This window comes from Solanum dulcamara, chromosome 2, assembly GCF_947179165.1.
Source record: "Solanum dulcamara chromosome 2, daSolDulc1.2, whole genome shotgun sequence".
In the NCBI taxonomy this organism is placed as follows: domain Eukaryota; kingdom Viridiplantae; phylum Streptophyta; class Magnoliopsida; order Solanales; family Solanaceae; genus Solanum; species Solanum dulcamara.
The window spans coordinates 81,332,409-81,353,701 of record NC_077238.1 but is presented as its reverse complement, the minus strand read 5'-3'; the positions used below and the strand labels follow the sequence as shown (position 1 = coordinate 81,353,701).

The 21,293-nt window shown below is 33.9% G+C and overlaps 5 protein-coding genes across 9 annotated transcripts; 3 read left to right on the top strand and 2 right to left on the bottom strand.

Annotated features, from left to right (window-relative positions):
• Window positions 1-15: 15 nt before the first annotated feature.
• LOC129873759 (dirigent protein 25-like) lies at window positions 16-591 on the top strand. Its single transcript, XM_055948933.1, has one exon. It carries the CDS (start codon window positions 16-18, stop codon window positions 589-591), a length of 576 nt encoding a protein of 191 aa, XP_055804908.1.
• Window positions 592-2,044: 1,453 nt separating this feature from the next.
• LOC129881037 (dirigent protein 24-like) lies at window positions 2,045-3,498 on the top strand. Its single transcript, XM_055955355.1, has one exon. It carries the CDS (start codon window positions 2,136-2,138, stop codon window positions 3,378-3,380), a length of 1,245 nt encoding a protein of 414 aa, XP_055811330.1. The 5' UTR covers window positions 2,045-2,135; the 3' UTR covers window positions 3,381-3,498.
• Window positions 3,499-3,785: 287 nt separating this feature from the next.
• LOC129881036 (uncharacterized) lies at window positions 3,786-8,461 on the bottom strand. 3 transcript variants are annotated; one of them, XM_055955352.1, is made up of 3 exons: window positions 8,251-8,461; window positions 4,811-6,191; window positions 3,786-4,730 (listed from the first exon to the last, which is right to left on the bottom strand). In XM_055955352.1, the coding sequence occupies exons 2-3, from the start codon at window positions 6,144-6,146 to the stop codon at window positions 4,096-4,098; spliced, it is 1,971 nt and encodes a 656-aa protein (XP_055811327.1). In that variant the 5' UTR covers window positions 6,147-6,191; window positions 8,251-8,461; the 3' UTR covers window positions 3,786-4,095. The 3 variants fall into 3 exon arrangements, with proteins under 3 accessions (XP_055811327.1, XP_055811329.1, XP_055811328.1); XM_055955354.1 differs by lacking the exon at window positions 8,251-8,461 and adding an exon at window positions 7,192-7,230; XM_055955353.1 differs by lacking the exon at window positions 8,251-8,461 and adding an exon at window positions 6,853-7,180.
• A 4,101-nt stretch (window positions 8,462-12,562) lies between these two features.
• LOC129881041 (glutathione S-transferase DHAR1, mitochondrial-like) lies at window positions 12,563-16,825 on the top strand. Its single transcript, XM_055955361.1, has 6 exons — window positions 12,563-12,739; window positions 14,050-14,140; window positions 14,238-14,381; window positions 15,527-15,644; window positions 15,747-15,887; window positions 16,536-16,825. The coding sequence occupies exons 1-6, from the start codon at window positions 12,682-12,684 to the stop codon at window positions 16,620-16,622; spliced, it is 639 nt and encodes a 212-aa protein (XP_055811336.1). The 5' UTR covers window positions 12,563-12,681; the 3' UTR covers window positions 16,623-16,825.
• Window positions 16,826-17,237: 412 nt separating this feature from the next.
• Window positions 17,238-20,214, bottom strand: LOC129881042 (uncharacterized). Of its 3 annotated transcripts, none has more exons than XM_055955364.1 (3): window positions 20,072-20,214; window positions 18,963-19,068; window positions 17,238-18,008 (listed from the first exon to the last, which is right to left on the bottom strand). In XM_055955364.1, the coding sequence occupies exons 1-3, from the start codon at window positions 20,072-20,074 to the stop codon at window positions 17,848-17,850; spliced, it is 270 nt and encodes an 89-aa protein (XP_055811339.1). In that variant the 5' UTR covers window positions 20,075-20,214; the 3' UTR covers window positions 17,238-17,847. The 3 variants fall into 3 exon arrangements, with proteins under 3 accessions (XP_055811339.1, XP_055811338.1, XP_055811337.1); XM_055955363.1 differs by lacking the exon at window positions 20,072-20,214 and adding an exon at window positions 19,807-19,936; XM_055955362.1 differs by lacking the exon at window positions 20,072-20,214 and adding an exon at window positions 19,723-19,794.
• Window positions 20,215-21,293: the final 1,079 nt, after the last annotated feature.

The window sequence follows — 21,293 nt, the reverse complement described above, 5'->3', positions numbered from 1 at the left end:
GAAACGTCCTTTTACATGCTAGATGTTCTTAGTCTAAAACACCCTTCATCAAGACCTGCATCAACAAGAGTAAATAGTCATCATCAACTTCCCTTCTCAAAACCATTAGGCTATTTCCCTCCCGTAGGAGGCATTCCCTTGACAGACACAAATCCAAATGTTGGGATGAACGGATTGCATACTCACACGCTTGATTTGGAAGGAATCAGCATGACATTCCCAGCTATAGCCACACTTCAAGAATTAGAACTAGGGACAGTGACAACAATCAATGAGGACATATACGAAGGTTCCATTTACGGTTCATCTTTGATGGGGAAAGCTCAAGGAATGTATGTAGCGAGTTCTGCAGATGGTAACAGTCATATGATGGCGATGACTACTAGTTTTCTTGGTAATGAGTATGAGGATGGTCTAAGGTTTTTCGGAGTGCATAGGGGCGATGTTTTTGAATCACATATAGCAGTCATAGGAGGTACCGGAAAGTATCATGATGCAAATGGCTATGCTACTGTCAAGATTGTCAATGCAACATCTAACAAAAGTGAAGAAGCATACAAGATTCTTTCATTCAATGTTTATCTTGGTTAAAGTTAGTAACTTGCTAGAGTAATCATTGAGCTGTAATTTGCAATTTCTTTCCCTATTGTAATTCTTGATTGTTCAAGATTTTTATTTATTGTAAGGATGAAGATTTTTCCTATCATTTATCTTGCATACTTCGTGTGGAACTTTTGCTTCTGTCAATACAAAGGGAGATATTACCTAAACTGCTATTAGTGTCACCATGATGTTTTTTAAGAATAAACCATCAGAAAGTTGAACAGATCCTCAAAAGAATAAAAATCGAAAATTATAAGGAAAAAAAAAAGGCCAGCCCGATGAATAAAGCATACGCTTTCACACGGGTACAGGGAAAGGAGGCAGCCTAGCCTGAAGCAAGCATCAATGGCTAAATCCACAGCTCAAACATGTGACTTATAGGTCATCAATGACAATTCCACGGCTCGAACATGTGACTTATGGTCACACGGAGACAACTTTAATCTACCGATGCTCCAAGGCTCCACTTCCAAAATTGTATGGAATTCACAGATAATTTTCTGACCATAAACATTTTACTTGATAAGAAGGGGAGCCTTGGAGTAACTGGTAAAGTTGCTGCCATGTGACCAGGAGGTCACGGGTTCAAGCCTGTTCCCTATCGATGCGTGTATGCCTTCGCTTGCAAGCAAGCGTGCTATCATCGTATTATAATGATTATTCCGACGTCAGAGCAGAAGGCTGCGTACAATAGACTCTTGTGGTCGGGCCCTTCCCCGGACCCTGCGCATAGCGGGAGCTTTAGTGCACCGGGCTACCCTTTTTAAACATTTTACTTGATAAGCAAATCAAACAAGTATAGTGCTTAATTTCCTTTAATTGAAGTCATGAATAAGCAAAACTGCTCACAATGAAACTGTTTTCTCTGCTCAGATTCAAGGGGAATCGTGTAGAGGCAGGCATAGAATTGTTAAATTGATCGACTAAATTCATAAAGTGAACAAAGAGAGAATAGAATAAACTGCAAAGAAACTTTCATTTGAGAAAAATATATATTCAAATAATGCTGGAGGACTAATGGATAATACTTATTTAAGGATTCTTGAAGATGTGCTTGCAATTATATTTTTTTGCTTAAGCTAGCAAGTCAGCAAGAACGAGACATGGCAACTCGCCAACTCTGCCTCTAGATGTTGAAAAGACGGAAGCTTCTGTAAAGTCCCAAGTATATGAGTATCAATATGGTTTACACACTTAAAAATGTTCTAATTAATTTTGTTATTTGATAAGAATATATTTTGATAAGTTTTAGATAATGTAATATAACTGTCTAGTTAATCAGAAAAAAAGTTTTCAGAGTTGGTTCAACCAAACCTAATGTCTAATTGGATTTGGTGTTCTGCAACAAAATAGTACCTAGAAAGGTATCTTTTCACTCCTTACCAAAACCACCTTATCAGCTCCACTTTTTATTAGGATGTAATAGAACTATATATAATCATTGAGGCTCCAGTATTTCCTCATCAATTAAGCACCTGCTCAACTTCATAGTTTCTTCTAATATCTCACCCTATCATCGTTTTCAAGAAAAGATGGGAAAAGTTTCCCAACTCACCACGAAAACAATCCGAGCCATGTTCTGCATTTTGCTGCTAGTCCTCACCTTTGGTTGTGCCAGTTCAGCAAGAATCCTTGATGAAGTGAGCCAAGTGGCGGACGCATCATCAGAAATAGATGAGCCTGTTGTTGCCCCAGCTGCCACATTGCCGAGTAACCAATTACCAGCTACTGTCACCGCTCCTGATTCTGTTGTGGCACCAGTAGCTGATCCTTCCATCCCTGCTACTGTCACCGCTTCTGATTCTGATGTCACACCAGTAGCTGATCCTTCCATCCCTGCAGACACAGTGGCTCCTCCAGCAGATTTACCAGCTGAACCTGAACCAGATTCAGCCCCTGTCGTCGCCCCTGCTGCTTCAGTTGCTCCTCCTGCTGACTTAACAGATACTGGAGCAGCCCCGGTCGCTGATGCAGCACCAGTAACTACCCCTGTCACCAAAACACCAGGAGTGGCCACTGCAGCCCCAGGTGGGGGCACAGCCGCTGCTACCTCAGGCACTAAAGTAGAAAGTCCCATCCTTGAGCACCCCACATTCTCCTTTTTCATGCATGACATCCTTGGTGGTTCACGTCCTTCAGGAAGAGTGGTCACTGGAATTGTAGCCACTTCCGATGCCAACAATCTGCCTTTCTCCAAGCTCAACAATCAAATCTTCCCAATTAATGGAGGAGTTCCTTTGAACAACATTAACAACATCGTCAACAACAACAATTATCCATTCCTTGCAGGCCTTAACGGTCAGCAACAAGCTAACACTATCCTGCAAAACAGCGGAAACAACAATATAGTTAATGGTGATAACAACCAACCTTTTGTAACAGCCGGGCAGCTTCCTTCTGGCTTATCGCTTCAGCAGCTCATGTTTGGCTCTATTACTGTCGTTGACAATGAAATAACAGAGGGGCACGAACTGGGATCAGCTGTTCTCGGGAAGGCACAAGGATTTTACCTGACAAGCTCTTCAGATGGCACCAGCCACACTTTAGCCTTGACAGCACTTTTCCATGGAGAACATCACGAAGTTGATGATACTATTAGTTTCTTCGGAATTCACAGGACAGCCACACCAATTTCTCACATTGCCATCATTGGAGGGACTGGAAAGTATGAGAATGCTAAAGGATTTGCCACCATTGAAACTCTTCCTCATGTGGACCAACATACAACTGATGGACTGGAGACAATTACCCACTTTACCGTCTACATTACCCCTTAAACAGCATGCCCTCTAGATATTAATTCAACATGTTTTCTGTATTTCTGAATCTCTATATTTCCTACTTTGAAGCATGTAATTGAATTAGTAAATGTATTGGTCATATTATTGATTGATATATCAGAGCTCTTTTACTCGGTACAAAAAGGTGTATCCAACTTGGGAGTTTCATTCCATCACATAGCATGAAACACTAATTGTGTATATGAAAAGATATCTAATTAAATGAAAGAACAACCAAAATCTTATACCTGGAAACTTTTTCCACCAATACAGCAGCAGAAAGAAAAACAGGCACAAGGGCAAAGTAGCTTGTAGCATTATTTAAAGAAAGATAGCCCTTAAATAGTAAATTGAAAGCAAGAATTAATAGAACATACACCTGCTCAATGACAACTCTTTTTCAACTTCTGGCTCTCTGCCTTCAAAATATATCAATAGTATTGATATTTAGTTGTTTACACCAAATCTTTCTACATGTATCTTCATGCATAAGCATGGGGATATTCTACAGAAAAAATAATCCTTCAAGAATTGCACACCGTGTTTGAATGAATATAAGAAAAAATAGTGCAACATCTTTCAGATTCTTTACACAACATTCTATACTTTCAGATCGAAACTGCTGTTGGAAAAAAACTATATCTATTCCCAGTAACTTGAGGAGGGAAATAGTAAGAAAACTTAGCGGCCAAAAATCCCATTTTATACACTCTCAATGCAAAGCTAATTCTGCAGCTAGCTCATCCAACAAATATTTTTCTATTTCTCTGCATATGCTACCAATTTCCTCCTCGACCTGCAACCATTTGATTTCATTTCCAATTGCCTTCCCAGACAAGTCCTTGCATATTTCATTTTCATGACTAATCAGCATCCTCCACAACTCTTCTTCAATATCAGTTCTCCTCATTGTAGAACAGCACCTTCTCTTTAAAGATTTTTCCATTATGTAGATCTCCAGAAATGAATGCAAAATCTCACTTAGCCCTGAATTTATGTGGTCAAACAGAAGTTTCCTTTCTGATTTCAGCCAAGATGTTTGTTTCCCGTATTTCTTCTCTAACAAGTCAAACACTGAGGGATTCACAGGACATTCCAAAGAATTCCAAGTCTCAAAACACATTCCTAGGTTCATGCCATGCAAACTGGCCTCATCTAAAACATCAATCAGGTAGGAAAAGTCCCTGCCATCTGCAGTTTTGAAATCTTTCAATATGTTTTCACTATCTTGAAGGAGATCCGGAGACCCTATCTCAGAGTCTCCATCACTTGAGACATCCATTTCAGATCCTTCTGAATATGTTTCCTCAGAGTTGGTCTCAAGAAACTGAAGTTGCCGTGCTGCACCTTACAAATTCAGAAGAACAAAAATGAGATTGGATGAAAGCTGTTGAGAAAATAGTTAACTAAGGTTTATGTTTACTTACTACATAAGCCGTGGAATGCAGAGGTACAGGGTTTCTCTTCCTGGAAAGGTGGCTCCAGAACTGAATTTGGACTATGCTGATTGGTTTCCTTCAAGTTCAAGTCTCTATATTCCACATTATCTTTCTGTTTTTGGTTCATAGACTTGGAATGTTTCTCAGTAACAGCTACTTTCTGCCTCAGATGCCAGCCATATAGAGAAGCTTTATGGCCGATTGTACCTTCAGGACTTCCAGAGGCTACCCTAGAACCAGCAGAATGATTTGGAATTGGCGAATTCTTGCTGCAAGAGCCTGAGATCTGAGTGTTCACACTGAATGAACTGCTAAAACTATGCGAGTCACGCTTGGAGTCCAAAAATTGAGGCCTAGTTTCTAAGTTATCCGTAGCAAGCATTTCTCCAAGATTCTGGCTTCTACAAGTTGTTTCAACTTCTTGAAGATCATTCGTCAGCCTCCATCTTTCAATGTTTTGCTTCTTGATGTCTTTGGAAAAAGATGACCTCTTTGAAAAGAAATTTAGAGTATTATCTTTTCTTTGTGTACAAAACAATTTTGAAGAAGGCAGCTTTAGAACCTCGGCCTTCAGAAAAGTGTCACTGATGCTTTCTGCTCTTCCTGGTTTCTCATTATGTACTGCCCCATTTTCATGTTCTGTGAATTTCTTGTACTTGAAATCAACGGGATCAGACTCCAAACCATGCCTAAGAGAAACTGGCTGATGTTTAGTTTTACGATACTTTCCAGAACTAGGTTTGACCACAATAATTCTTGTAGATGGATGAGGCATGTTTGCATTTGGATCAAGCCGAAAGCTTATTTTCTTCAAGTGATGAATAGAACATTCTCCAACGTCATCTTTAGGTGTACCAATCTCAAGTGTCTGAAGAGATCTCGAATTCTTTTCTTCAGCAATAGTCCTAGTAGACATCTTGCCAATTGGCTTAGCAACAACTGAGTGAACCGGCTGGCAATAGGGTTTAGAAGCCTGTAGATCACGCAAATGCTTGGTTGAAAGTAAACTTTCTGAGGTACCTTTGGAGTCCTTAAAATAAGAATGCTTCTCCTTTATTGAAGTAAAACTCGAATTAGTATATTTCTGCATCTTCAACTTGGCTGCAGATACATCTTTAACTACTCGACACTTCTGAGTATTTATTCCACGGGAGAAGCCAACAGAGAATGAACTCTTCTCTCGCAAACCTATAGAAGCCGTTTTCTGGAGATAGTTCTCAGAGAGTACTCTCCTTCTCTTAACAGGGAGGTGCTGCCTAGGTGGAAGCTCGTCAAGGCTCATCAGCCTTGCTATAACACTTGGTGTGTGCTGCTTCCCTTCCATCTATTTCAAGAACTCTTTAACTCGTCTGGTTGAATAAACCAGGCACTGTTCAGACATGACGAGAATTTTGTTAGTTTTCCAGATTAACAATTATGTCTACAAGAGCAAAATAGATGCAAATCATGATTTTTCAAGAAAATAACAGAAGGGAAGAGATATACAAATGACTTGGTGATAATAGAATATAACAAACAAGGTATGAGGTAGAATCCATATTCTGTATTTAACCAAAGAAGTATCAATTTGATGCTAAAATCTAACACGAATGCTAACGATGTTCTAAAGGATTAACTAATTACTAAAATTGTACACACCAACTCTAAAGACATTGTGACATACTAACACTTCATTCTAGCAGATTTGAACAAATACATATAACTGACTTGAAAGGCATGCCACCATCCCAGAAATAGAATATGTTTGCAGAAATGGAGGAAATAAATAATTGTAATTCCAAAACAAACATCCCAAATCACATTGAATGTTGTTTGGAACTTATTACTTTTCACTGATGCAATAAAATAATGCTTTCTATCACAAAAGCATTTTAATATAAGCAAAGACACATTAATGGTAGTTCTTAGTTCTTGCACACAAATGGCTACATCCCTCTGCACAAAACAAACAATACAAGAAAAAATTCAGAGACAATAGCTAACCATATGCCTTTCAGAGTGGTGTTTCTAGTGAATTTAGCATAACTTACATTTAATCACCCAAGGAGGCAATATCCATTGACAGCATTTAAAACTAAAACTAGGAAAGTGCAAAACTATCATTCACACCATGTTAAACAGAACCATTAGTTTTGAGTTGGGGGGGGGGGGGGAGGGGGAGCACTTTTCGAATAAAAGACAATACAGCCAGCCAAATTCAGATCAGTAAGATAGCTGCCAAGAAAAGAAGGGGGGCTTATTTCATCTAAATCACACAGATGAGAGAGCTTTAGATGTGGATCTTGATTTACAGAAAATGAGAAAAGATTTACTGATGTGTAAAATACATGTTCTCTGCTGCTTTAGCCAAAGAAATGAACATAGTATACCTTCAAACATCACAATTCACAGGTGTAGATAAAGTAGAGGCACATAGTCAAATATGTTCTCCCAGAGCTCAAAAGCAGCAGACCATAGTTATTAAAAATCATCATTATCAATAAAGTATACCCCCTTCATTTCAATTTATTTGTCTTACTTTCCTTTTTAGTCCATTTAAAAAATAATGCATTTTTCCTTTTTTGTCAACTCTTTAATTCTAACTTTCCACATAGCATGTTTAAGACCACAAGATTAAAAAGCATTTTGGTACATTCTACGTATCTTTAGTTTAACACCACAAGATTCAAAATTTTTATTTATTTTCTTAAATGTACCATAGACAATCAAATTGAAATGGAGGGGTAAATCCCAACACTGAGAAAGTCCAACCCAGAGCCATCATAAAAGACATCAAATTACTATCATTAGACACAACACAAAAGTCAACTCAAAACCCAACAGAATCATTCCCTATCATCACTCTCAAACAAATAGGACACAATTCCAAACTAGTTGAAATCGGTTATACGAATTTTATGTATATTCAGAAGATTCAACTGTGCCTCAATTGAGGAAATCTTAGTAATTCCGTTGGTTGATTATCTGAACGTTCACCTTGTCGATGAGAGTTCAATTCCCCATCTTGTAACCCCCTCTCCCATTTCCCCTTCCCCTACACCCAATTCAGAAGAAAATCAAAATTATGCATCAATCTTGTGTACACATATTGTCCTACCACAACTATCTTCCTTTATTTGAACTCAAAAATGAACTATGTTTTGCAAAGCTCACATAGCTATAATTCTCACAATTACTATACAACAACCCCCAACAAGTTCGGATCAGCTATATGAATACAGATTTTTTTTCATTTAAGCTCATATAATATCATCATCAATCCTCACAATTACTAAAACTAACAAAAATACAAACTAATTCATTTCACACAATAACTTACTCCTACTTACAGACCCACAACACAACATAGTGAAAAAAAACCCCAAAAAGAAATCAAGAATCAGGAAAAAAATCAAGAATATCAAAAACCCATAAACTAAAGATTCTACCTTTATTGAAGATGGTCTTCTCCTCCTTGTAATTGATGATGATATACTCAACAAAATTGATAATATCAATATTATAACAGCAGCCATCAAATATTTTTTATTCCATGATACTTTTTATAAAGTAATGATAACCAAAATTGATTAAAAATTGAAAATTTAAGCAAGAAAACAACAACCCCACCTCCAAAAAACTGGAAAAATTAAAAGGATCAAATCCCAATAAACAAATATGTAAAAAAATATAAACTTGTGGGGATTTGTGTGTGAAAAAAATGAGTGATGAAGAAGAATTAGCTGGAAATGATTAATTAATTTTAATTAAATACTAAATAAGAAACTGCTATATTATTATTAAAAGCTATTATTATAATAATATGTTTTTGGTTTAGGGTTTTCATTGATGAAAAAATTGAATGTCAACATGCCGCCGCCACTCGGTGGCACCAAAATTTTGGTCGGTCAAATGTCCAATCATACAATATCTTTTTGTTTTTTTTTAAAGATATATACTCCGAAATCTAGTGCTAGATCTAAGGTATATTTAAATTCAATTAATTAAGTAAATATTATTTTTAAAAATATCAATAGTTCGATATCGAAATTAATAATACGCGTCAAGTTAAGAAGTATTTTCACCATTTCTCTCTTTTTTTAATTATTATATGTATATATATACTTTTGTATATGTCATATTAGTAGAAAATTTCATGTGGACATGCGTGAATAATGTGTTTATGTATAAGACATGAGAGAGGTGTATTTAAATTTAGTTAATCAAGTAGAAATCTATTTTTAAGGCTATCAATAATTTAAGAACGAAATTAATAATTCGCGTCAAGATCAAAGGTGTTTTCAACTCTTCTCTCAAATATATATTCAAAATATTTTTCATTCATTTTTACTTATTTATTATATTAATAAAATATCATTTTCATATTTTATCTTCAGTATTAATTACTTATTTCTAAATCATATCTCAAAATCTAAGATAAAGCATAAGTTAATATTAATTTTGCGGTTAAAATACTCATGTCAACTAGGGGTGGCAATTAGGCGAGTTGAGTTTGGACGGGTCATAATGGGTTAAGACAATAATTGAGTCAAAACCCAACTCAACCCAACCCAAATTAGTTTGGGTCAAAACGGGTTGAGTCAAAATGGGTTAGCTAATGAGTTATAAAACGGGTCAAGAGCCAATCCAATCCAATTTTTATTAAGCTTAATTGTTTTTATTTTTTCTTTTAAACTATTTTAGTACCTAATAAAATTATTTTTTCTTTATTATGGCAATATATAACATATCAAATTGAAAAAATATATATATATTTTAACAAGATTTCTCATTAGTCAATTCAGATTACATATCAGCTCAATACTTAAACAAATTAGGTTGGACGAGTTGGATTTAATTTTACCGCTCCTAGTTTTATCAATTATTATATATTAAAAGTCGTGTAAAGCTCAAATTGAACAAATAAAAATGAACAATCGCCAATAAAGCTAGATTGCAATATGCTTGATATTAGAAAAATTCTTAATATATTTCAACGAAAGTCAAGAAGTAATATAAACTATAACCATGTTAACAACGATTGTCACCTTTTTATCAACTGAAAATTTCTCATTTTGAAGAAAGAAAAAAAAAATATTATTATAGTTTTAAAAAAAATATTCTTTTATAAGATAATGAATAATCTATACGTATTTTGGGGTTCATTTTGAAATTGAAGAACAATAGTGTTAATTTCTATGTAAATTTATCTTGGAATGTATTTGATTTCCCAAAAATTTTTGGTTTGATTTTTGAAAAAAGAAAAAAGAAAAAAGAAAAATATATCCTTTTAATTTAGACGTGGAATGAAAGGTTTTGATCCTTTTGTTTTTGAAGGATTAGTCTCTCGTCATATTATAGTAGAAAAATTGGGCATATTAAAGGGTCTATTCTATGGGAATTTAGTGCTATACAACTTTCAGAATTTGGTATTTGATTCTTAAGTAAGCATATTGAAAGCAACCATATAAAGGAAATTTAATAGTGAAGAAGATATGCTAAAAATAAAAGAAGAAGCGGGCAATAATGACAATAAAGATTACAATAATCAAAGCAAAAAAAATAATGAATAATAATAAAATTGAAGAATAAGATAGAAGAAGAGTAATAATTATAATAATATTGATAAAGAAATTAGATAACGCTCGATTACTTACTAACATTTTATCATAATTCTTATCTTTCATATCCATCTAATCGCTTGAATGTATAACTAATTAACAAGTATATAATATAAGTATTATTAGTGGATGTTCCATTAATTAAATGGACCACTTAAATGGTCAAGTTGCCCACCTTTTGTCTTTGTCAATTGGTTATAAATATAGCCATATTTTCAACAATGAAGAACACACGCAGAAATTTCTCAACTCTCTCTTTCTCTTATTGTCATTTTTTTTTATTAATTTGTTAAGTTAATTTATTTTATAACATGTATATACATATATAATCTTTGTAAATTGATTAAGAAAAATAATGAATTTAGTCAATTATTTGTATAAAGATCCAGAAAGAAAAAAGAAAAGAAAAACGGAATAATCATTTTCAAACCTTTTTCTTTTTCTCTAGCATCAACAAAATAATGGGAATTTTGTCCTTTTTAAAAAAATTATTTTAGGCATATAAAAGGTTCTTTTTGGATAGTATTCTTAAAGTGTGATTCTCATGATGGTGGCACTTTAAGTCACATCAAAATTATACCTTTAAAGTTATACCAATAAAATCAATTTCATGATATTATGTTATTTCAATGTCCAAGATCAATTTAATTTATATTGAAATAGATCTTAGCCACAAAAAAATTGTTAATAGATTTCATTTTCATTCTTAAATCATTATACGCCTAGAAAATGACTAGACAAAACAAAAACAATTACTCCCTATCTATCAATTTATTTAGATTGTTTTGAAGTATGAAATCAAATTAATTATTAGTTGATGTAAATTTAGATAAAGGAATTTTGTTATATAATTATATTTAGATTTTTTATTTTTTAAAAAATATGTAAACATATGAAATTAAATATATTTGAATATTATAAGAAATTAAGATGTTTGAATTTAATATAAATATATTTATTAAAATATAACATTAAAATCTAAATACTAAATAGTTAAATTAACTTTTTTTCTCAAAATTTTAAATGTGTAAAATTATTTTCATAAAATAAATAAATAAATATAAATACTAATATTTCTTGATTGCATAAATAAAACATTTTTAAAAAATGGTAGTCAGTGATGGTGTGGCCAACAATGGTGGTGGTAGAAGTGGTAGAAGTGGTAGAAGTTGACTAGAGTGATGATTGATGGTGGTATTGAATAATGGTGGTGGTTGTAGATATAAAATGGTTAATAGTGATGATGATTGATAATGGTGATTAACAGCGATAATTATTGGTAATAATTATAACTATAGTCGATGATAGTAATAATCAATGGCAATAAATGACGAATAATTGTAATTGGTAATACTCTATCTGTCTCATGTTAATTGATCACTATACTAAAAATAGTTGTCCATATTAGTCGATCATTTTACTAAATTAAGAAAGCATTGATTAATCTTTTTCTCATATTATACTTGCGATTAATTCTTTTTGAAAGTGTTAACACTTGTTTGTAAAGTTCCAAAGAAGTTTTTAAGTAGTGAATTAGTAAAATTATCCTTTTATTTATGATTTTTTAATATGCATGTAAAAAAAATGATCAGCTAATATAAGACGAAGGAAATACAATATAGTGATGATTGATAATGATAATCGTCGATAGTGATCCATGATTTTTGTGATAATACAACAATGACTCAATACACAATCAACTTCTTTAATTTGATAAAGTATTTAATTTAAACATTCAAATTAAGTCGTGTTTCAATTGAACATCTTAATTCATAATAGACACTTTTAATTAAAATTTTGATAAAATAAAAATTGTATATTCTCATTCATTTATCTTTTTGGTTAAGTTAATTATATAAACTATATCATTTCATTTAATTTTACACATTCATTTTAATAAACCGTAAAACCTCATGTGTTTCCTACTTAAAGTTGATACATATAATTAAAAAAGATAAAAAAAATCTATGGATAAACCTCGTGTTTCCCTTTTATAATTTTTCAAATTCTTAATTTTTTTAAAATTTAACTTCAAATTAAATTTCAAATTTTCATAAGTTTTTGGATTCAACTTGAAAAAAATAATATTTTCGTCCACGTCTGTGAACACAATTTTGCAACGTAGCCCCAACTTAAGAATTAGACATGTTGAAAATGCTTTAAATAAAGGTTATATTGTACACTTTGTACACACAATTGACACTCGATTTGTGAGTTATTTTCTTCAGAATTGTACAGTGAAGTTGCTGTTCATAAAAAATGGCTGTTGAAATTTGTGTGAAGGCTGCTGTGGGAGCCCCTAATGTCCTTGGAGACTGTAATTTCTAGCCCTTTTGAGATATTTGCATACCCAAACTTGTGTGTGGTGGTGTTGGTTTTTGGGCAATTTTTCATGGGTTGGTTTGAATTTTTATGAATTTGTGATGGTTTCTTGATTTTGAGGTACATTTAGCTTAAGGGTAATTTTCATGGGTTGGTTTCACTTTTTCTGAGTTTTGTGATGGATTCTTGATTCTGAGGTCCATTTAGCCAAAGGGTACTTCCCTTTTGAGATATATGCATACCCTTTTGTGTGTTCGTTGTTTTTTGGGCAAATTTTCATGGGTTGGTTTCAGTTTTCCTGAATTTGTGATGGTTTCTTGATTTTGAAGTATATTTAGCTAAAGGGTATGTATAAAGACTGTAAATTTCTCTCTCTGTAAGATTTATACCTTTGTTTTTTTGTGTGTTGTTGCTGGGGCAAATTTTCATGCTTCGTTTGAATTTTTCTGAACTTGTGATGGTTTCTTGATTTTGAGGTTTATTTAGCCAAAGGGTACTTCTAAAGATTGTAAATTTCCTGCTTTCTAAGATTTATACTTTTTTTTTGTGTGTGTGTGTGTTGTTTTTTGGGCAATCCATGTGTTGGTTTGAATTTTTCTGAATTTGTGATGGTTTCTTGATTTTGAGGTTTATTTAGCCAAAGGGTACTTCTAAAGACTGTAAATTTCCTGCTTTGTAAGATTTATACCTTTGTTTTTTTTGTGTGTGTTGTTGTTTGGGCGAATTTTCAGGGGTTGGTTTCAATTTTTCTGAATTTGAGATGGTTTCTTGATTCTGAGGTACATGTAGCCAAAGGGTACTGCTAAAGACTGACTGTTATATCTTGCTCTCTAAGATTTATACCCTTGTTTTAGTTTGTGTTTGTGTATGTGTGTTTTGGGGCAGATTTTCATGGTTTTCATTTCAAATTTTCTGAAATTGTGATGGTTTTGTGATATTATTAAGGTCCATTTAGTCAAAAGTGTACTTGTGAGACTGTAATCTCGTGATCTCTAAGATATATACCATTGTTTTAGCTCTCGTTTGGCCAAATGGTCGTAGATTTTGAAGTTGAAACTTGAAAATTTGAATTTATTGAAGTTATGATATTTGGAATTTGAAGTTATGTTTAGACATGCACTTTATTTGGAAAAAGTTTGAAGTTTTGGAAGTGGAAGTTCCAAAAATCCAAAATCTGATCAAATTTCTTTGCAAATCTACTCTTAAAATCAGCCAAACGCTAGCTTAGTTTGTGTGTGTGTTTTGCAATTTTTCATGTGTTTGGTTTCAATTTTTCTGAATTTTTGATGGTTTTGTGATATTAAGGTCCATTTAGCCAAAGGGCACTTCTGACCTTGGAGGAAAAGAAAGTGACCTACAAGATGCACTTGATCAATGTTAGTGACAAACCCAAATGGTAAAATTGAAAGCAAACTTGTGTTTTTTTTTTGTTTCAAAGGTTACATTTTTTCATTCTGAAGACTGAAAATTTTGTTTTCGGGTTATTATTTTAGGTTCTTGGAGGTGAACCCAGAAGGGAAAGTTCCCGTGATCAATTTTGGTGACAAATGGATCCCTGATTCTGATGTCATTGTTGGGCTTATTGAAGAGAAATACCCAAATCCATCTCTCATTGCTCCCCCTGAGTTTGCCTCTGTGTATGTTTCCTTCCTACTTTCTCCATGTCTTTAAATAAGTTTCTACATTGTGCACATTTCTCTAGACCTCAACTAAGTCCAATGGATACCTGCCACATCCCACCAACAACACGACAAGGACCAGGTAACTCTGTCCACCAAGGCTAAGGCTACAGATGGGAAGAAATCATCTAGCGTTTTTATCTCCGTTAGGATTTGAACCTGAAACCTCATAGTTCTCAATACACTTCATTGACCACTCGGCCACACCCTTGGATGCTTTTCTCTGCTTGTTTTATTGGCTGCATCACATAATTTGCTTTAGATTTTTGTGTTTTGGGTCATGAATATACTTATAAGTTGGAACTTCATGTTATATGCAGCACAAGTTATTAAAATAAAAAAAAAAGATGAAAATTACTGACGTTTTCTTTTCTCGAACTCCGTATTGAAATCAACAGTGGAAGCGTTTTACAGAGTTGCTGTTTCCAATTACTTTAACATGACATTTTTTTCTTCAAAATTCTGCAGAAAGGTTTCTTGGTTTTACTTCCCCAACCTTTTGTTCTTTATTCCTTGGAGGGAAGTGATTTGTGAATTCGTCTTAGGTTTTTGCAACCTACATTTTAATGAAGCTTTGTGTTAGTTCTCTTCACTTTTGTAGCTTGAGTTTCTTTAGATCAAGCAAAAACCCTTCCTGTGTTCCAAATTGAATTTACATATTTTTCTTCGTTGTCTATCTCAAATGTCTTAGGTGGCATATGATTTAAAATTTTGAAGAACAGTTCTTACAGCAATCTAAATGAAGTTCTCAAGAGACTCTTTTTCAAACTTTTGAACCAAACTCCACCTCATTCATTTTAATTTTGCGTTACTGAATACCACATTTCTCTTACTTGTTTGGAGAAGCAAAAAGGTTACCATTGTGCTTCATATGTTTCACCTTTAGATTCTCATCTCTTCATATGCCAAGTCAAAATGGACACTCAATTGGAACAGAGGAGTAATCAATTTGTTTATCTATCGAGTGTTTCCTTTACATGATTGTCTCTATACTGTATTTGTATAATTTATCATGGTAATAAGTTAGTGTCTGTTGCGGTTTGATTTTTATTTCATTGGTGTCAATGGTTGGAATATCATTTGTAACTTGCTTAGAACTGCAGGGGCTCAAAAATATTTCCTACCTTTGTCTCATTTCTGAAGAGCAAGGATTCTAGTGACGGTACTGAGCAGGCTCTGCTTGATGAATTGAAGGCTTTGGAAGAGCATCTCAAGGCTCATGTATGCTGCTTTACATTGAACTGTCTGATATGTTTAACTTAAAATATGCGCCTCTCATTTTTTACCATGATGTTAACTTCTATTGGTTGTGAATTTCATCAGGGACCATATGTCAATGGGCAGAATATTTGTTCAGTTGATATGAGCTTGGCTCCAAAACTGTACCATCTCGAGGTGGCTCTTGGACACTTCAAGAAGTGGAGTGTGCCTGAAAGCTTGAGTCACGTGCGTAATTACATGAAGGTATGCACTCTGTTTCTCTGTGAGTCCCCATGTTTCATGGTTGGTATCTGCTTGTCTGTGGGTGTTGAGAACATTCTTTGTGGTGAATAGAGACAATATGGAGATTGTTAGACGTATTGTTATTGTTATGACGGAAGTAGAGACCCTTTTTCCTGATGAATGACTGAAGTAGAGACTTATAATGAATTTAACTCCTTGGCTGGTACCTGAAATTTCTTTGTATTTCCCTTGACTAGTATAATGTATAAATCAACTTGACTTTCCAATGTCCTTGCCTCATTAAACCTTCTCGCATTAAATGAGCCGAAGTGTAAAATTTTTGGATATGGTACGAAACTTGACATTTGTCGGTTTGCTGCTTCTTCCTATGTTGATTTGTTGCTTCGACTCTCCGAATATGTTGCTGCAGCCGTGTCAAATTCTCCAAACACACACCCGAACGCATTTTTGAAGTGTCTGGCTTAGTAGTGTAGTTCTATTATGAAGCAACCAAGTTTTTCATGTTTAGCTTCTGAAATTACGATTGCATATTCTTTCGGTTCTCTATGTCCATACCTTTGTTTGTGCTAAAGATGTCATGTCTTCCAATTCTTTGAAACAAAAGCAAAAGTGGCACAAAAGGTGACACCTTATGTTCTCCTTCTACAGCTGCTCTTTGAGCGAGAATCGTTCCAGAAAACCAAGGCTGAAGAAAAGTATGTCATCGCGGGGTGGGCTCCAAAGGTCAATCCATGAACCAACTCAAAACTATAGTCGCATTTTGTCTTCGGTAGCTAACAGTTCGATGGGTGCAGCATTATGAATGTGATCTAGAGTAAGATCTAAAAAAAACGTTCATCGTGATCTGTGGAGATCGATCAATCCTTGTACTGCTTGTGTCTAATAAATGAGTCATGTTCTGAAACTTTTATTAGCTAATGTAATGTGTTGGTTGTTGATCTTTTGTTTCAGTCTTTGCTATACAGAATTGCTAGTCTTTGCTATGCAGAATTGCTAGATAGATATCCTTAAGTCAGCTAAGGGATGTTATATTGGCATTCCGTTATTTTATTTTAGAAATAATGGTCAAAAACACTAGAAATGTTTACTTTTTCGTGAATTTCACACTCCAGCTACTTAGATAGGTGATAGTTCAGAGGTAGGAAAATGAAACAACTGATAGTTAGGGTGCGACAATTGCGGTATTTTTGACCGTTATCTCTTTTATTTTATTTTCAGTAAACAATATTATAGTAAAGCTTATGCACTCTTCATTTTAGTTTAGTTAAAAAGAGGTGATAAGATAAAGGAGAAAATAATTTATGATGAATTTTCACACTAGAGAATTACATCCATTATAAAGTTCATATTCCAAAAAGTGCATAATTAACAATAATATAGAGAGTGAAAATTTACAAGTAAGGTGTGGAGATGATAGAGTAGGTAAAGAGGCTGATTCCGAATGAAGAGGGGCATGATTGAGATGTGAAAATGAACAAAGTAGCCCCCACTATGTTAACACTGCATAAGCTAAATTACAAGAAAATCACATCACATGAACTCTTTGTTACAACAACACAAGAAGACAGCTCGGGGAGAGCTGATTGAATTAGCATATAGCATAGTGAACATTTCAATGAGGTACCACATGGTACTATTGTCTGGCTATGACTCTCTAAAATGTTGTCACATCCATGCCGAATTCTCCAAAGCTGTAATACTTTTGGATGATCTGACACTCACCTAATGACATTTTTGAGAGGTTGCCTTTTGAGTTTGGCACCACATGACGAATATAATGAATACAATAGGATTTATTGCTACACAAACTGTTGACATCTTTTAGGTCGATCCAGACTTCACCTTTGATGCTTAGGGCCTTAGGCCATCATGCCCTTAAAGGTCTATATACGCGACACATAGACTCCTCGAACCATGACATATTTTCTTGTTTGAACATAACTTCTTTTTAACATTATAATCAACAACACGATTCCTTGTCTGAATTTTTAGTATGATCACGATCCAATATCAATTTCTGAATCATCGTACTTGCCTCTGCCTCCGTGGTGCGATTTTTGTTATGCGATTTAGCGTATGCCTCGAAGAACTCTCTGTTCTCTTTCTCTAACTCATTCCACACTGCAAAATACAAATAAGTATCACAATGATCTGTTAGATATACATGAAATGACATATTAGCAGTGGTGTAACTATATAGATCGAAAGATTGTCGGTTGAATATTCTTCGTCAAAAAATTATTGTGCATATTTAAATTTTTGAACACTCTTAACAAAATTTCTAAACATCATCACTGCATATTAGCAACATCATTACGAGCAGTGAATAAGTTAATATTCATATGTTAATTTGAAGGGGATAAGTATCTGAAGCTTAAATTACCAAAACTTGTCATAGATGAAAACATAATTTTATATACAATCAGTTTAGCAGGAGTTCACGAGTTCGAACTATGAAAACAGTCTCTAGTAAAAATGCAAGGTAAGATTATATACAATAGCTTTGTGTGGTCTAACCTTTCCCTGGACCCAGTGGTGTGGGCAGAATTTTTAGTAAGGGGGTTTAAAATCTGAAAAAGTAGACTAATATAATGAACTAGCCGAAGGGGGTTCGACATGTACTATATACACACACAAAAAAAATAACCATGTATAACTAATATAACTTTTCGCCGATGGGTTCCCCTGAATGTAAGGTGGCTCCGCCCCTGCCGGAACTCCGCTCACAGTGAAAGACCCGAACCTGGGTGATCTATCCATGACCAGGATGAAGCTTGGGTGAAACTAAGTGGAGGTCTTTTTCATATCTGAATGTCTTTGTCGAGTTGGTTGGCATCATTCGCTCCTTTCTGTCTTTTCATTGTCCGCCTTAATGCACTAGATTGTCCACCTTTTTTTTGGTATACTATTAGGTTACCGAGAAATCCTATACCGTCCCAAATAAGTGGGACTAGTAAATTCAAAACTAAGATAGGTTGTTTGTTACAAGAAGTTAAAATACACTAATACTGTAAAAAAATAAATTATACTGTTGTTGTGTATAAGTTAAATACTATAAAAAATTACAACACTAACCAGTAATAGTTATGACAGGTTTGATATTTGCATGCTTGGAAAGGGCCTCTATGCATTCCTCTTTAGTCATATGAAAAATTAGGCATTTCTCTATCAAATGTTGCACCTAACATACAGGACAATTAGGTTAGTACATAATAAAAACAAAAAAAAGAGGAAAATATTCCAAAAAGAGAAGTTCACAAATTTCAAATACAAAAATCAAGAAAAAAAGGTTGTCTAATACATCAAGCGTTTCACGTTCATGCAGGATACAAAAATGGTCGCACCCCTTTGGGATGTAGTAAGTCTACCTTGACATAACTATCAGTGGCTGAGATTCCACGACTCAAATCCATGACACATGACCTATAGGTTATAACTCACAAGGAGACAACTTTATCGTGCTCCAAGACGCCCTTCCAAATACAAAACCAAGAAAAAAGAGCAGCCTAGTGCGAGAAGTATCTCGTGCTAGTATAGGGTTTGGGGAAGGGTTGCAGCCAACCTAAGCTGATGCAACAATCAGTAGTTGATTCAACAGCTTAAATCCGCAATTTATATATCATACAAAGACAATTTTATCATTGCTCGAAGACAACTGACGCTTCTAATATAGATACAAGAAGAAGGGAAAAAATGACACTTGCAAATTCATTGAAGTATCATGATGAGAAGTTGGAGATTATTAATAAGTGATCAAAAATTAGAAATATTAGGTGATTTTTTTTCATTTGTCCAAATTTTGATGGACAGAGTTACTCTAGGAATTAACAAGTACCACGTAAATTAGTTGAGATGCAAGCAAACTGATCCAGACACCATGACTGTGAAAAAAGATCATAAATATGAATCTTCTAGTTACCATGTATATGTAAGAAGCAGGGGAATCCCCCATGATAAGTTTAGTACTATCTGATCTTCACGAAAGCAAGTTGAAGAAAATATTATATGAGAGATCAAATGCACAAGAATTATATTATATTTTATATTATATGATAGAAGATCATGTGTTATTATATTATATAGTGTACAAAAAGAGAAACATAGTAGTTTGTAGGGCCAATAATCCCACGTGAGAGATGAATGATAATTGGTGCAGAGGGGATTAGAGGAGATTTGTGAATGACCATTTTCTCTGTCTTGTAGGATTATTGTCATAGCCTAGCAGCCTCCACTTGATTTTTTCCACCTATAGTCAAGTAATTCATAAGTGGATAACTCCATGTAAAAGTGGCATTAGTAAAGAAAAATACCATTTAATTGGTTAGAGTTATGCATATAAAAATTTACTTATGAATGAATCTAGATATTATTTTATATAAATATTAGTTATACAGAAATTAATAGTTATGTATATATTAGATATTCTATCTTATATCCTGCATGGTTTAATACATAGATTTCTTTATAATTTATACATGTATTAATTATGTGGTTTTCTAAATTGTCATGTATGAATAACTTATTTTCTATCTTCATACCTACTGAACGTCATATAAGTTATACGAAAATTAATACATGAATTACTTATTTTTTTAAACTACCAAACAACTCCCAAGTTTCATGATGTGCAAGGTTTGGAGAGAAGGACTGAACCACAAATCTTATCTTATATTTTTGTAAGATCCTGTATTCCACATATTAAATTGTGACCTTCTGATCACATAAAAATAATATTGCTAATTACGGAAAAAAGGCAATAGTAATTGAAAATAAGACATACAACATACTACAACAGTGTATGATCTCAGCTGGAAAGATTTAAACTGGAAAATTAATGTGTACTATTTTCTGCCCTTTTTAACTTCACATGCAATAAAGATATACAAATTAAGTTGTCAATGGGACAACTCCGTTCACGTGAGGAACAGTACCTCCGTCCTACTGAAGGGACATAGACTCAACATAGGGGCGGAGCTATATAGAGCCGAGTAAATTTAATTGAATCTGCTTGATCAAAAATTATATAAATAAGATATTTAGTGTAATTATATATGTGGAATTTGAAGATGATAGAATATATGTAGATTTAGATAGTAAAATTATTTTCGAAAGATCAATTCAACTAATACATACCAAAACAAATTTAAAAGGTAAAAACAAGAAAATAGGAGATTTATGCTAAAGCAAATAACCACAATAAAATAAATCCGAAGCACTAGAAAAAACATGTAGTAGCAGTAGAAATCAAGGGATCATAAATTACAAGAATAGTATTAATACTACTGGTATGCTAGGGAAAACCTATTTACTTTTTTTTCCTCGTGTGAGAGTTAGAATTAATTCCTGTTTATCTACTTCTAGCCATGTGGGGAGGAAAGAAACGTCTGTGTACTCAGCTACAAAATG